The following is a 14,607-nucleotide window of genomic DNA, read 5'->3' on the forward strand; positions in this document are numbered from 1 at the left end:
CCTAATAAACGCTAACATTCAATTTCAGCTTTGGTTTGGGGTTTGTTAATTTAATTTCTTTTTCCTCTGGGAGCACAGAGCTCACACGCTCAAAGAACTCTAACTCCATCGTTTTATTCCTGAATGATAATAACTAGCTCAGCATCACTTACAGGGCATGTAAAGTAAAAACTAATTTTTCCAACATGCATGACTTTACATTTGTGTGCTCTGCATTTCATACCTCCATCATGGGTATCGTTTTTACAATTTTTCATAGTCTTCATCTCTACTGTATTCATATTATTGAGAAACTGCAACCTGCTTAGACACCACCTCTTCCAGATCGTTTAATCATAAATGATCTGATGAACAACAAGATCTAACAGAAACCTGCAAAAATGCCCCTGGTGGCCTTCCTGCCTTAACAAATCCAACCATCTCTGAGAATCCAGTGAAAACTGCCTTCTAAGCAGTTTTCTACCCTTTGAGGAGCAGAAGGAGGGGCTACTAATTTTCTTTGTCCCATTATACTTCAGAGCCATCCATAAGGCTGCTCCAGCTGAGTTCCTCTTTCATCATCATGACTCACCATCCTGCTCACAAAGATGAGGTTTCCCCAGTGCCTTTCACTATCTCAGTGTGTGCTGGTAAACCCTTGGACTTGCCTAGTAACCCCCTAAACTTGACTAATAAGCCTAGTCTTAATACATTTCCTAAATGTATTAAAACCATATTAGTCTTCCTTGGGGCTACTTGCAGGCCAAAGTCTGAATGAGTAGATTCACTTGGTCCTTGTGAATGCTGGCCAATGATCTTTTGGTTTAGAGACAAATGTGTTATAATTCCATAATTACACAACTGCATCATGTATTACTTGATTTCATCCTATTCCTACAGTTCCCATACCAAGGCCATCCAATTATTTCAACTCTAATCATGCTTCTTCATCTGTCGGATTTTCCATTTCTATTTTCTCAGTCTTATGGTCTTACCACATGCAGCCATGTTCACTGAAATGGAGCATACAAAACCTGGAAAATATCAGGCATCAGGCAGCGTGGGATGTGCCTGCCCTGCTCCTCTTCTGTGCTGGACATTTGCTGGAATCCAGCCAAAGCTGAACACACCTCGGTCTCAGCCCACTTAACATTTCTTATGTAATCCTACTTGTTGAAAAAGAAGCAAAGCAGTACTTTTAAGGTAGAATCATAGCTAGATTATCCTTAATCTTAACTCCAGTTAACAGTGCATAGAAGTCTACTTTCTCCATCTTTCTTTTGCAGTTTTTAAAGGTGAAGTACCTCTAGATCCTTCCTCCAGTCTCCTTGAGGTAAATTCCCATGGCTCTCCATCTCTAAGAAGACTAAGTCATCATTATTTGATCTTCTAACACTTGTAGACTCTCTATATACTCCTAATTATTTTCTTGAGGTGATTTTTTACCTATTCATATCCTGGCCATCTTCATTAAGTCTCGGTCCTTGCTTAGATTACACCCTACTGCCAGTTTTAATCTCTTTAAGAAATCCCAGGTGTCTTCTTTATCAGATCCTAGAAATTATTTGAATTCTCTTCATCTCATTTGATGACCTTTTGCTCTTTAGTAATGAGGAACAGTGAACAATCATTCCCTATTCTAATTCTCCATACTATTCATGATTTTATTGGCTTCTGTCACATCCATCACTACACGGTCTCTTTTCCAAAATGAAGAGTCCTAATCTATTTCCTCTCTTTGAATATGGAAGCAGATACATACATCACTGTACCTTCTCTAGGTTACCTACTGTGTTCTGATGGGTTAACCTAATTGTGTTCAGCATGTCAGATGGAGGTACACCACAGATTTGGACTGATAGAATAATTATTTAACTTTAGCTTCCCAATTTTTCCTACCAATTTCTAACACTCAGTCTGCCTTGCTGCCTCCAGACATGTACTGCACTGCTGTTTCTGAGAACTCTCTGCAAGAACTCCAAGAGCTCTTATGTGAGTGATAATAGTGCAATTAAGACCTATCAATGTAAATGCATGATTAGGGTTCATTTTCCCTGCATGCAATACTTTGCATTTGTCATCACCAAATTTCATCTGCCACATTAGCATGTATCAAATTACAAACACCACCAGCAGCCATCCTCCATTTTCTTATCCATAGATCCCTAGACATTCCCTCGTCCCTGTCCCTTGGATCCTGGAGCATCTTCCCTAGGTCATCTACAGTTCACAAAATGCAAAACTCAAATTAAGGCACTTTGGAAGTTCAGCTTGTCTTGTCTTCACCTGCTTCATTTTTCAATCCAAAGCAACTACTACCTGTGTTTAGTTAGCTGTATTCTTCATGAAGACTCAAATATGTTTTTTTCAAAGTCTAGGAGCTTAATTCCTGCCCAGTTACATAGTGATAAATCTAGGATTTCAAATAAATGGCACATTAGTAAGGGTTGTCGGGATCTATTCCAAGATCAGAGCCAGAGATGAGACAAAAGAAGGAATGCATTGCACAACAGTAAGCTGGGATGTTCCTTATATACACTGCAAAATTGATCCATTTTTGACAGCTGGAGTAGCAAGCTGTGCTTTCTAACCAGGTCTTTAAAAACAGTTAGTGGCATTGGCATCAACATAACTTGTTCATCTGCACTTAGAGCTGTGTTCAGTGCTCCCTGGCTACAATCCCTGCTAGCAGCTCCTCACAGAGCAGCTCCATCCTGTAACCAGAAAAGGTGCCCAGCACTTCAAGGAGCCCCAGGGAGTCTCTGCGGGAAGCACTGCCCTGGTGGTTCCCACACCAAGAGGGCTGTAAAGTCTTTCTATCTCTTCAAGCTTTTCTCTGGCTCAATTGTGTTGGGTAAAGAGGGCTGGGAAGGAGGGAGCACAGAGAGATCATTTATGGGCCTTAGCTGCAGCATTAGGAGAGCATCACTCACACCTCTTTCCAAATCTTTGCATTTGGAGACATTGCAGCAGCACACCCTGAACAGGACAAATATCTGGTTTTGTTTTGTTTTGTTTGCTGTTGCATTCTTTTTTAGGCTATACCTTCATTGGAGCAACAAGAGACTCTTCGTGGTGGGGTATGAGTGTGTGTGCGTGTATTCATCTTCTGGCATGCCATAAACAAAACTATAATGCAAACAATCTAATCCCAGCCCATCTTTCTGTGCTTTATAAAAGCCCGGGATTGACAGTGGCTACTCCAGATTCTTCGTCTCTTATCACCATTTGTGACTGTCAGAGTGAAAAAATTACCCAGCACTGTGAGACTGATGTTTGCCAGCTAGAGACCAACAGTAAACATGCTGTTTTCTCCAGCAGAACCATGGGCACTGCCCAGCACTCATCTTCCTCAGCACTGCAAAGACTGCCACTCATGTGATGCTCCAGTTTTATATGATCCTAGAGGCAGAAATAGAGATTTGCTTCCACCTGGCTCTGCTTTTTCGCTAATGATGAAAGGAAAAGAGAGTTTCAACCTGATGCTGGGGGAAGGAGAGCACACTCTGGCACCAGCTGGGGGTGGAAGACAATGACATTAGCAAACTATGGAGAAAATGAAGTTTAGCTCATCGCAGTTATGCATGCAGCTTGACAAAGGTCTCCATGCTTCCAAATGCAGAGCAAAACCACTTTCCAAGTCCATTTCCCCAAGCATCACCCCTGTGAGCACAGGAGGACGTGACAAATTGTGGTCCCCGCCACAGCAATGTACCGCACTTGAACAGAAGCCCAAATTCAATCTAAATGAAAATGGCTTAGAAACGTCAGCAGGGACTAGAAGGGCTGAAAAATAACAATCACATTTAAAAGTAGAAAGCCTAAATTCCAGCAATGTTCTCTATCTACCCCCAAATCAAAATATCCTCATCTACCCTGATGCACAGATCAAGCCCCACACTAATGAATCCTCATTTTTCCTTTCACTGTTTCGTTTGCTTCTCTGGAAGTATCCTCAATGAAAGACTTGAAACCCAATCACCTAAACAGTCTTGTTTGGTAAATAAGAGACTGAAAGAACCATGGGAATGATCAGTGTCACTTCCTGGTGACCAGATCGGGCTATATGGTGGTTTTACCCATTCACACAACAACAAAGAGGAACGGGATGGAAAAAGAAGTTTGTGCTTAACTGTTTCCTAATTGATTGAACAATTTCAAGATCTTGAAGTTTGCAATTGCAGGTTTCCCAAAGCCTTAACAGCAAAAGGATTCCTCCCAAAACCAGCCACCAGAGCAACCAGAGCCTTTCAAGGGGAAAGAAAAAGGAAGGACTTGATGACACATTTTTAAACTGTTATGTGAAATAAATCATCAAACCTGTACCTGAAGAATGACAGCCATGCCCAGTTATTTGCCAATGAAGGACAGAGTCCAGCACCAGCAAAGCACTTGTACAAGCTCTGCTTTTATGCAGGTGCTGACCCTGAGCCTGTGAGCAGTCCCAGTTAATTAGTGAGGTAACGAACACACTCAAAGGCAAATATATTCCTACAGCTGTAGCTTCACTGAGACTATACTACCCATGCTACAAACCCCATGCCATCAGACCAGGGACAGACACGTACATCATAGCAAAAACCTCAACTGCAGCCACAGAAAGGTTGTCTAAAATTTATTCCAATGTCTTATCTTGATTTCAGATCAAAAGCTTTCTTTTAAAGGAACTTATGAAACCTTAAAAATCACTGAGCAACATACAGTACAAGTGACAACCTATCGTGTTAAAATATTTGCTCATTTTGGTTTTTCAAGGACAATTTTACTAATATAGCTAAAGCCTCAAAAAGAAACACGCAGTTTTTCCTCATCAAAATACCACAGTTGCACCTCAATGAAGACTTGCATTTTAAGCCAAAAATTCACATGCTAAGCATGCACCTTTATGAAATCAGGCTCTGTTTGATACAGTGGTACTAATCGAGGTGAAACTAAGCTGTATTCAGTGTAAAACATATACACATATACATATATATTTATGTGAAAAGAACTGAAACCACCATTTCTGTTTCTTTTTCACAAAACATTTTCTTCTTGTACTTTGTGTTTACCAACCCCTACATGACTCAGAGCCACAATCTACCTCTGCATCACATTAAACAGGATTTTGTTAGGCTGTGGAAAGACACGGGGAAATACTCATCCTGCAAAATGCCCCCAGAAATACACGCGTCTTTTTCAAATAGAAAAGCTACTTTCCTGTTTTAATTAAAGGTTCTGGAAGCATTCAGTGCGATTTAACCTGAAGAACATGAAAGCATAAAACTCCTTCTATGGTTGCATAAAAGAGATCTAAATCAGTGTAGGAAGGGACTTACCTGCTGTTTGTCTTTGACCCTTTATATCTGAGTACATCTCAGTCCTGACTATTAGTCTGCAAAGCAGCCAGCTGTGCTACAGCAGTGCTGCAATCCCACTTTCCAACAAGGCACACGGAGATTAAAGACAAAAGTATTTTTTTTCTTATTTTGTTATTTTGTTTTTTAAAGTTTCCCAGTATCAGAGCATGCAGGAAGGTGAGTGTGTGCAGTTTCCTGGTAGCATTTGATGCCCCACTAAATGCAGTATTTTTCATGTGCCCACAAAAAAAACACCCAAAATCTAAACAGCTCTGAAAATCTAGGCTAAAGCAATTTGCTGAAGGTCACTTAAGAAGGTCTGAGAGCAGGAAATGGAGGACTGAGCACAGCTCTCCATGTCCAAGGCAATAAGCTTAAACCATTTGTCTATCTTTTCTTCTTATCGCTGCATGCTGTGTCGGGACAGATGACTACAAGTTACAGCCTAGCACAGCCACAATCTGGTAAAACAAGCAGAGAAATCTGCATCCAGCAACGCTTCTAGAAATACCTTTGTCTTCTAAACTGCCACCAGCCCAACCAGCAGAGGCAGCTTCTACAAGAGAGACTAAGAGCAACTTCCACCTTCCATCCCTGACCACATGCTGACCAGGCAGGATGCTCTCCTGAAGGTGCAGGTGTAGTCTTGCAAGAGTGGTTTCAACGTAACATCTGCCCTGCTCCTGGGAGAAAGGACAAGCCCAGCATCAGCTACAAAGGCCAGGCAACACAGCTTCCAGGATGGGGCCATGCATGGCAGGGACTCTGCCCACACCCCAGGCTCCGAGATGCGTGGCAGCTGTGCGCAGGCCGCACACCACGCCAGGCAGATGCCTCACGTGTCAGCTGCCACAGCAGGGAGGAATTGCACCAAGTGAGTCTGTACTCACAGCAGTGCCTGCCTACCTGCAGCTTCGCTGTAGATCGGGTGAGTCAGATGTTTTAAAAGCATTAAAAGCATGGTGCCCTCCACTGAGATAATGTCAGCGGTGCCTTTGTGTGCCAGTTCTAGGCTTGAGTTGGCAGAGCCAGCTGCTCAAAGCAGCTCCAGCCCCTCCGCCCCCCGTACTGTTTCCCACCACCCCATTTCATTGCACATGGGAGAGTTGGCTTGCTCCAAATGGCTGCTGGGGAAGCCAAAATACAAAGCACTATGGGCAGTTGCAGCAGCCATTCTCTCTTATCTGTGAAACAGTGACAAGGGCATTGCCCCAGCAGAAGACCAGGAGGCTGCGTGTTCTGAAGATACAACAGGCTGTGATGCACCCTGATGGACTGACATGCATCTTTTTCAGAGCTTTTCACTTTTTGTTTTTTGTCACTTTAAAACCTGCAAAGCTACTTGTATACCAGCTTTGTCTTTATTATACGATCTTCTGGTCATGTAGTTTTGGTCCCATCAGTATTTGATCATGCAATTAAATAACAGAAAGCAGATGAGAGCTGTGAAGAGAGCATAGCCAGCCTCTTTAAACACATGCAGTGCCTACCCCGATGTATGAAAACAGCCAAAGCAAAATCATTTTCATTACTAAAAACTTGCTGCTCTGCAGGAAATGTAATATATTCCATAAAAATTAGAGGATGTAATGTACTGTGCACATGGCTGGCATCTCAGCAGCACCTGACACCTCCCATTCATGCCATTACCATTCCATCTGCTGACACTCACCAGCCGATTTGCAAGGGTGATGGTACATGCAGTAGCTTCAGCTTCTTGCTGACATTTGAGTTTGTCTGAAGTGGCCTTCTCAAACTTGGCTGTGAGCTTTCCCAGGTTCTCATTGAGGCGCTGCATAGGAGGAAAAGGAGAAAACAACAGCACAGTTTTAAGGAAACCCCTTCTCAAGACCCAATTCAACCTGAAGGCAAGATGAGCCGAGCTCCACAATGCTGCATGCTATATGGCACCTGGGATGAAGCTCAGAGCAGCAACATGCTGAGCAATGTCACGTGCTTGTAGCCCACCTCATCTGCAGGGAACAGAAACAAAGAACACAAAAAGGCAGTTTATCTGGGACTCTTCCCTGATGTGAATTTGAACTGGGAAAGATAGGCCAAGCGGTCCTGATAACCAAGTACCGATGGCCAACACTACAGATGAGAAACAAGTAGGCCAGCTAAGAAAACAGTTGTGTTTCCTGATGCTTCAGCCACCTTGGTCTCAGTCCAAGGCTCTGCTGATTCCTCAAGCTGTTGCTTAAAACCCCAAGGGGCTCTTTGAATAACTTAACTAGAGATATGCCGGAGCCACCTCCAAGCTGCGCTTCCTGCACACTGTTTTGCTCTTCCAGAGGAACCCAAGCTGGGTCACAGCATTAGGTGGGACCTTCACACATGCAGGTGAGCTGCAAAGGGCTTCAGGGCTGGGATGGGGCAGAAAGGGCCCAAACCACCCATGCTAGCAAAAGAGAGACTATTGCTTGGACAGACCTGCTTACACTTTGGTCTTAAACAAGTCAACAGCTCCCACAAGTACTTGGAGCATTCCACTTTTGATAAGAGAAATAGAAGTAATAATTGATCTTATCTATAGCCAGTGCAAACTGTTTTAGGCTAACTGTCTGTAAATCACTTTAACACTGTCCAAGCTATGTACTAGAAACAAACTTGAAAATGAAAAGGATTATATTAGGGATATCTGCAGCTCTCCTGTATCTTGAAAAACACAAAACAGTCTTCTCAAACTGCCTTGGAATTCATAACACAAAATGTTTGTATCTTGGCATTCATATGAATATATGTGCATACTTTTATATATATATTCGTATATATATATATATATATAAAATCTGTATAAAACCCCATTAAAGATGTATGATCTGATAAAGAGCAGAACCCACCTGCAGTACCCCAGCCTAGTACACACTGATATATCAGTGATATATCTGATATATTTCACACCACAGCTGCCAGTATGCATCTTGCTCCTGCACTCCCCCTCCCCAGATTCGTACCAACCTTATTTCCCAAGCAAACAAAGGAGAGAGGAAGGTACTTAGTGTTTTGGATGATCAGAATAGTTTCATTTAATACTAAAGGTGGGTATATTGGCACCTCCGTGTCTCTTTCTAAGCAGGTATGAATCATCATCACGTCAGTGAAGCTACCCAAGATATCCCAGCTTGATATTCAAGCTTATACCTCCATATCCACCCCCACGCAATGAGCAGATTTTGCCCATCTGCAAATGCGGGATAACTCACCTAAAACAGTCAGCTTTGCAAGTATGTGCCAGTGGAGTACCACCAAATCCCCTTAGATTGCCATTCTTTTCTTTTCTTTTCTTTTTTTTTTTTTTTTTTTTAACCAAAATCCTACTTCTTTAAAGGGAAAAAAAAAAAAAAAGAAGGAAAAAAAAAAGCCCAGGTATTAAAAGCTTTGGAAATAAACAACATAATGGGATGTCATTGGTTCCCCAGCATCGTATTTCACATCTGAGATGGGAAGATGAGAGTCTAAAGACCTCTAAATCCATCCCTGCTCAGGTGCTGCACATGCCCTTCTTTATCTGCAGCATGAAGAGACTACCAGAGAGCTCTGTAGATTTTAAAAAATATTTTTAATTAAAAGGGCAGTAAACATTTAAAGAATAAGCAGCCCTAGGAGGTATTAAGAAAGTCAGCTATATTCTAACATGAAGATGTGCTAGGAGAAGAGGTGCATATTCAGTGAGCTTTGAGGGACTGTGTTGCCCCCGCCAGGGGGACATTGCAAGGTCACGTAACTTACTGTAAGACACGAAGCTGGCAGCCGTGCCACGTCAGACAGCTGATAACAAACTTTTGTTTCAAAAGGGGATTCTGCATGACCTGTGGTGCCAGTATGAAAGCACAGCCCCAGAGGATCCATCCATGACCAAGAGGGATCCCAGACCCACGGCACCCTAAGAAGTCACATTCTGGAGCACAAGTGAGGGCTGCTCGTGGCAGAAGGGAGCTGGAGAGCAGCAGGTCATGGAAAGATGCTGCTCTGCTGCCCAAGAGACAGGTTAGCAGGATGCCCTCGTGCTGGTTTCCACACTTTGCTATTGGTAGATATAGAACAGGGGGAGAAAAGGAGTATGGTTTTGAACATCTTATGTGGGAATGGATGGAGACTATTCTCCACAGAAATTCACTTTTAATCATGCAGTAATTTAATCTATTCAGATTCTTTTTTTTTTTTTTTCCTTAAGTAGCAAAAATCTAAGTAAGAATAATACAAAGATATGCTGACAGAGAGCCATGCCGTGACAAATTATTAGACTCTACTGGAGCAGTCGTCATCCTGCAGAACGTGCCCGTCACCAGGAACTGTGCTGCCATGGGAGCCAGCCTCCAGTTCCTGTTTTTCTGCCCCTGTGCATCACACGGGGAACACATACTGGTTTGAGATAACGAGTTTTCTGAGGGCTCACAATTAGAGGCAAATTACATTTTAAAAATTAGGTAGGAATAATAAGAATTAATATCTAGCCTTTTCTGTTAGGGTACAAGCATGATTGGAGCAAAACAGATGAAACACAGAAAGTAGCAATAAAAGGAAGGTAAAAGACCTAAAATCTACCAAATCTTTGGATCTACCCTTTTAAAAATACACGAGTGTGGAGAAGCAGCTTTCTCCAAAGCAAAGGATTTCTCCCCAGAGCAGTGACTTGCATGCGTCCCACTAAGGGGTGAGCCCATCCCACAGCTTGCCTTGCTTTTCCAAACTTACGGCAATTTTGGCCTTGATGCTGGCCAGCTTGTCCTGGGCAGCCGCCAGCTCCGCGTTGGCTTTGCTCAAAGCCTGCCGCTTCGGCTCCACTTCACAGTACACTTCATGAAAGCGTACGATGTTCACCACCCAAGAGCAGAGGCCAGCTGCAGCATAGGACTTGGTGGTCACAAATTCGGGTTTAAACTTAGGATCTTGTAAATAGGGCTGGAGGGCTTTGAGGCAGTTCTCATGGATGTTCTCCTTGTCGAACTTGATCAAAGAGTCCAGGAACCCATCCACCCTGGCCATGGCAGCTTTTGCTGCCTTCCAGCTCCTGTCCTTGGGAATCTTTCCTCCTGGGGCCATCAGCACCATCACAGCAGCCGTGACATTGCTGACAGCCGGAGGTGGTGACCCGAAGGACCTCAGCTCTGTCAGATTCTTCTGAAAAGGGAAAACAAGGTTTTTAGACAAAAATGAATGGGATTTCTTTTTGTTTCGCTGCTAATAGAGTCAGGCTCCCAAGCTATTGATCTGATAGACTGGGTTTTGCTTGGCATTAACACTAATGTCTCTAAATCACCACCGTGCATGTTTATAACATGTGCTTGTCTCCCACATCCAGCTCTTAGTATCTCACCCAACACAAGCACAGCACAGTTTTCCTCCAGAAATTCCCAACCTTTGCCTGGGTCCTGCCCCTCTGCCCAGAGCAACTCAGCCAGGGCTCTAGAGAAAGGAGTTTTATGCACTCTCAGTAGAGTGGGATCAGGAAAAGAAAAACCTTTCCAAATAACCTCTACATAACAGCCTCCAGCCCCTCCAAAACTGCCTCACAGAGCTTCCCCTTGGGCTCAGCTACTCCCAATGCCAGAGACACCCATGCGCTCAGTTTGCGTGCATCCATCATCATATATATTATGTTTGCATGGATCCACTGGATCCATCATCCAGCCTGAATTTAGGCCCTTTAACCAAGAGCCTTCAGCAGGACAGCAGTCAGTGCTGTGAACAGGCAGTGCCCCCAAAGAGAGAGCTGTTTGTCTCTCAGATAGGATCGGTTGATCCCTGGGGCACACTTGTGCTGTCAACACAGGTGGTTTTACCAAGACCCTAACGTCAAGCAGGGCAGATCTTAACCTAAGCATAAAACTCAGCTGATACTTAAAATCCTCTCTGTGCATACACAAGTTAAATTTTCTGTAGGAAAAAGCAGTACAGGTAAATCAGCTGCTCTCAGACGCCATGCTATATTGAAACAAGGATAATGGCTGTGTCAACACCAGTTTAGGAAATATCTATCCATGAACTTCTGTAGTCCCTGTTTCTACCACTCAATAGCTTTTACTCCGTATTCTCTGTTCTGTATTTTCTGAAGTTCATCAGCTTCACTCTGAAACAAGTTTGGTTTCTTTGAGCATTCATTTTTGGGATAAAGGTGTCTGCTAAGAAGCTGTTACCAAATGTGGTCTTTGCTTGCTGTTAGCTTTTGTTAATAATCAAGCTGATAGAGACAGACCCCTGGGAGCCATGTACATTTGCAGTATAAAATGTCCGTAATTAACATGCTCAGTGACATGGAGCTGACTGTGAGCAGAGAGGAGCACATCTGAAAGCCCTTCTCCATCCCATCCCCTGCCCAGTTTGGCCAGGACCAGGGCCACAATGGGTTGTGCTGCTTGGGGTAGCTGGGAGGGCTCCGACATCAGCCCTTGGTTCAACAACCTGTAGCTCACTGTAAGTGGGATGCTGTACTGGTACCGCTCCTTTTTCACTAAGAAGTGAGTGCTCTGTCACAGGACAATTCAATAAATTGCTCTGAATTATTCTTCCAACATTGGAGCATCTCTGGGATAGGAACCAGACCTAGTCTGTGAGGATGAAGTAGCACTTAGTGCTGCCTGCTTCAGAAACACCAACTGCTGTGGCATCCCTGAATGCCTCTGGATCATCTCAGGGGATATTCCTTGAAGGCAACAGTGCAGGAGGGTCACTGCTTTAGATACCGTCACTCTCTTTGACTCATTGTCTCCTGTGCAGAAACCGTACAGTGCTGGCCAAGCAGCACGGGCTGCCCACCTGCCTCTGCAGGACAGCTGCTACCTCCTCTTGGAGAACTGCTCCATGCCAAACACTTACCCACAGCAGGGGAAGGCAGTCCCCAAGTTGGTGTGCTGTGATTTCCCCCCTCAAAAGGAGAACGAGATGCCAAAATGCCAGATCTGTGGAGTCCCATGTCCTGCATTCTAGGGCCCAGGGGATGTGGATACTGAGAAAGAGCCCAGGCACCTTCATGGGGGAGCAAACAGCACTCCAAGAAATAAAAGGGCATTTTTGTCTCTAAAACCTGTTTTCCCAAGTTTTCTAACATAGTATATCTGGGTCTGCATTTTTGACTTTTGGATTACTGTCCAAATAAGATGGTTTAGATAATTAGGGAGAAACTATACATACACACATGAATATTGATGATTATTCACGTCAGCAAGCAGGTCAAGCTCTTTGATGCATCTCAGATCAGCAGGTAAAGGAGTTCATGTCTTCCAATGCCCTGCTAACACTGCTTTACAGGTCTCTAGAAAAATCCCAGCATCTCCCTAATCTGTGCCTAATGAGATATTCTACAGCTCCAACATGAAACCAAGACTAATGAGGAGGCAAACATTTTCCCTTTGTACAGTCTTTTCCCTTCCAGGAATGAGAGCCAAAACAACACATCTTCGCTGCAAAGCCACGTCTTTTTTGAAAGGTAATCACTTTGAAAACACACTCCTAATGACTTCCTTTCTTCTCCTCCAAAAAGGCTATGACTGAGCCATGATTTGAGGCATGATTGAGACATTATGATCTGATTTTTACATGGTGCATGGCCACTTTTCTGCCTTGTGTGCAGTGGGAGTTTGCTGCTCTAGATGTTGTGCACACTGCAGACAGAAGACAAATGGCAGAGACGTGTCTCTGGGGCACATTTCAGCGTAGGGCTACAAACAGGCATTCCTGGAGCACTCTTGAAGTAAAAAACATTCCAAGGTACCAAAAGCCTTCCTTAAATCACTGGCTTTGGGACCGCTCTGACTGCAGGGGACTACCTCCTGGTTACTGATATCCCCAAGGGCTTCTTCCCTTGGAGTGGTTTAAGAAGCATTTGGACTGTGCACTTAGTCACATGCTCTGAATTTTTGGGTAGACCTGTGTGGTGCCAGGAGCTGGACCCAATGATCCTTGTAGGTCCCTTCCAATGCCAATAGTAGACATACTATGATTCTGTGGTCTTGCCTGCAGCAACGTCTGGCTCTACCAAGAGATTGCCTGCCCAGGACAGTGTGCTGCCCTGCCCAGAGGCACTGTTGAATACCACAACACATCTCAGCACCTCGGTGCTGGACATACCCAAACAGGGAATGAATGAGACTTCACTGCCAGCACTTCTTGTACCAAGCGAGATCAGCATTGTGGTTGTCAGCTCCCGCTGTGCACTTGCATAGAAATACCCAGAGTGAACAGTGCCGATGCTCTCTCTTGCACCAAAACAAAACATCACAGACAACAACACCAGGCCTGCTCACCCACCAGCAGACAGACGTGTTAGGTACATGCAGGCTGTCCTGGTGATGCACGGTTTTGCAAACTTCAGCACTGCTGGTCCTGGCACCTCCGCCCTGACCAATGTGATGCCCCAAAACTTGAGCCAGAGGATGGCAGCGACAGCCCCCACTGCAGAGGGGAAGGAGGAACTGGCTTTCCATGTGAGCCTTTGCCCTACCTTGTTGAGGGTGTTCAGAGCGGCCTGGGCAGCCTCCAGGGCAGGCTCAGCTTTGGCCAGGTCCTCTTCACAGTCCTTCTGTTTCTGCTCAACCTCTTGGGTGATGAGCGCCACTTTCTGCTCCTCCTCATCAGCGACTGCCTTCTCCCTGCTCACTTTCTCCGTCTCCATGCCCACCACATGGATCAGCTTGTCAGCATCATCGTTCTTCTGCTTCAGCTCCGCTTCTTGGGCTGCCAACTTGGCCTTCAGGTCATCCACCTGGAGAAAAGAAACGTGTGTACACAAATGCTCAAAATCGTGCTCCCCACCCTGCTCAGCAGCATGGGCTCACACTCAAGTGGGGCTGAGCAGCACAGAGGGCCCATTTATAACGTGAGCAATGCCCTGGGCACACAGAAAAGCAGTGTTTCTAGCCATCAGCAGGACACTGCAATTCTCCTTTGCTCCAGGTTGCTCAGGTAAGGGGCAGTGAGAACGTGCATGGTGCACACACTGCAGCAGCCTGCAAGCAGCAAGGAACCCAGTAAGGAAGAAAGCAGCACCAGCAGGATAAGCTGCTAAGGGATGCTGACTCAGACCAGCTTGTTGCCTCTGCTTGTGAACAGGACAAAGGTACAAGGGCAAAGCAAGCACCGCTTTTAGCAGGATCCACTGAGGAAAATGGAAGACTTCAGGTTAGGTGTTCCTGGAATTATTTTTGCACAACACAGGAGCGCCACTAGATACTTGCAGCAAGCTGCTCTTGTTAACAAGCCAAACACAGACAATTTTCACCCATCTTTCAACACAAGATCTGATGTTACATTGCATACCCCATAGAGGAGGCATTCCTTTGCGATGTTT

At 44.5% G+C, this 14,607-nt stretch overlaps 1 protein-coding gene across 1 annotated transcript in view; it reads right to left on the reverse strand.

Annotated features, from left to right (window-relative positions):
• DNAH9 (dynein axonemal heavy chain 9) overlaps positions 1–14,607 on the reverse strand; it is a gene marked incomplete at both ends in the record, with an annotated part of 197,253 nt that overhangs the window by 85,337 nt on the left and 97,309 nt on the right. Inside the window, 3 exons of the mRNA XM_084298353.1 lie at positions 6,991–7,110; positions 10,017–10,442; positions 13,762–14,022. Coding sequence (XP_084154479.1) covers positions 6,991–7,110; positions 10,017–10,442; positions 13,762–14,022 — 807 coding nt within the window. The remainder of the gene's footprint in view (positions 1–6,990; positions 7,111–10,016; positions 10,443–13,761; positions 14,023–14,607) is intronic.

Source organism: Netta rufina (assembly GCF_964035555.1).
Source record: "Netta rufina genome assembly, chromosome: 19".
Lineage (NCBI taxonomy): Eukaryota > Metazoa > Chordata > Aves > Anseriformes > Anatidae > Netta > Netta rufina.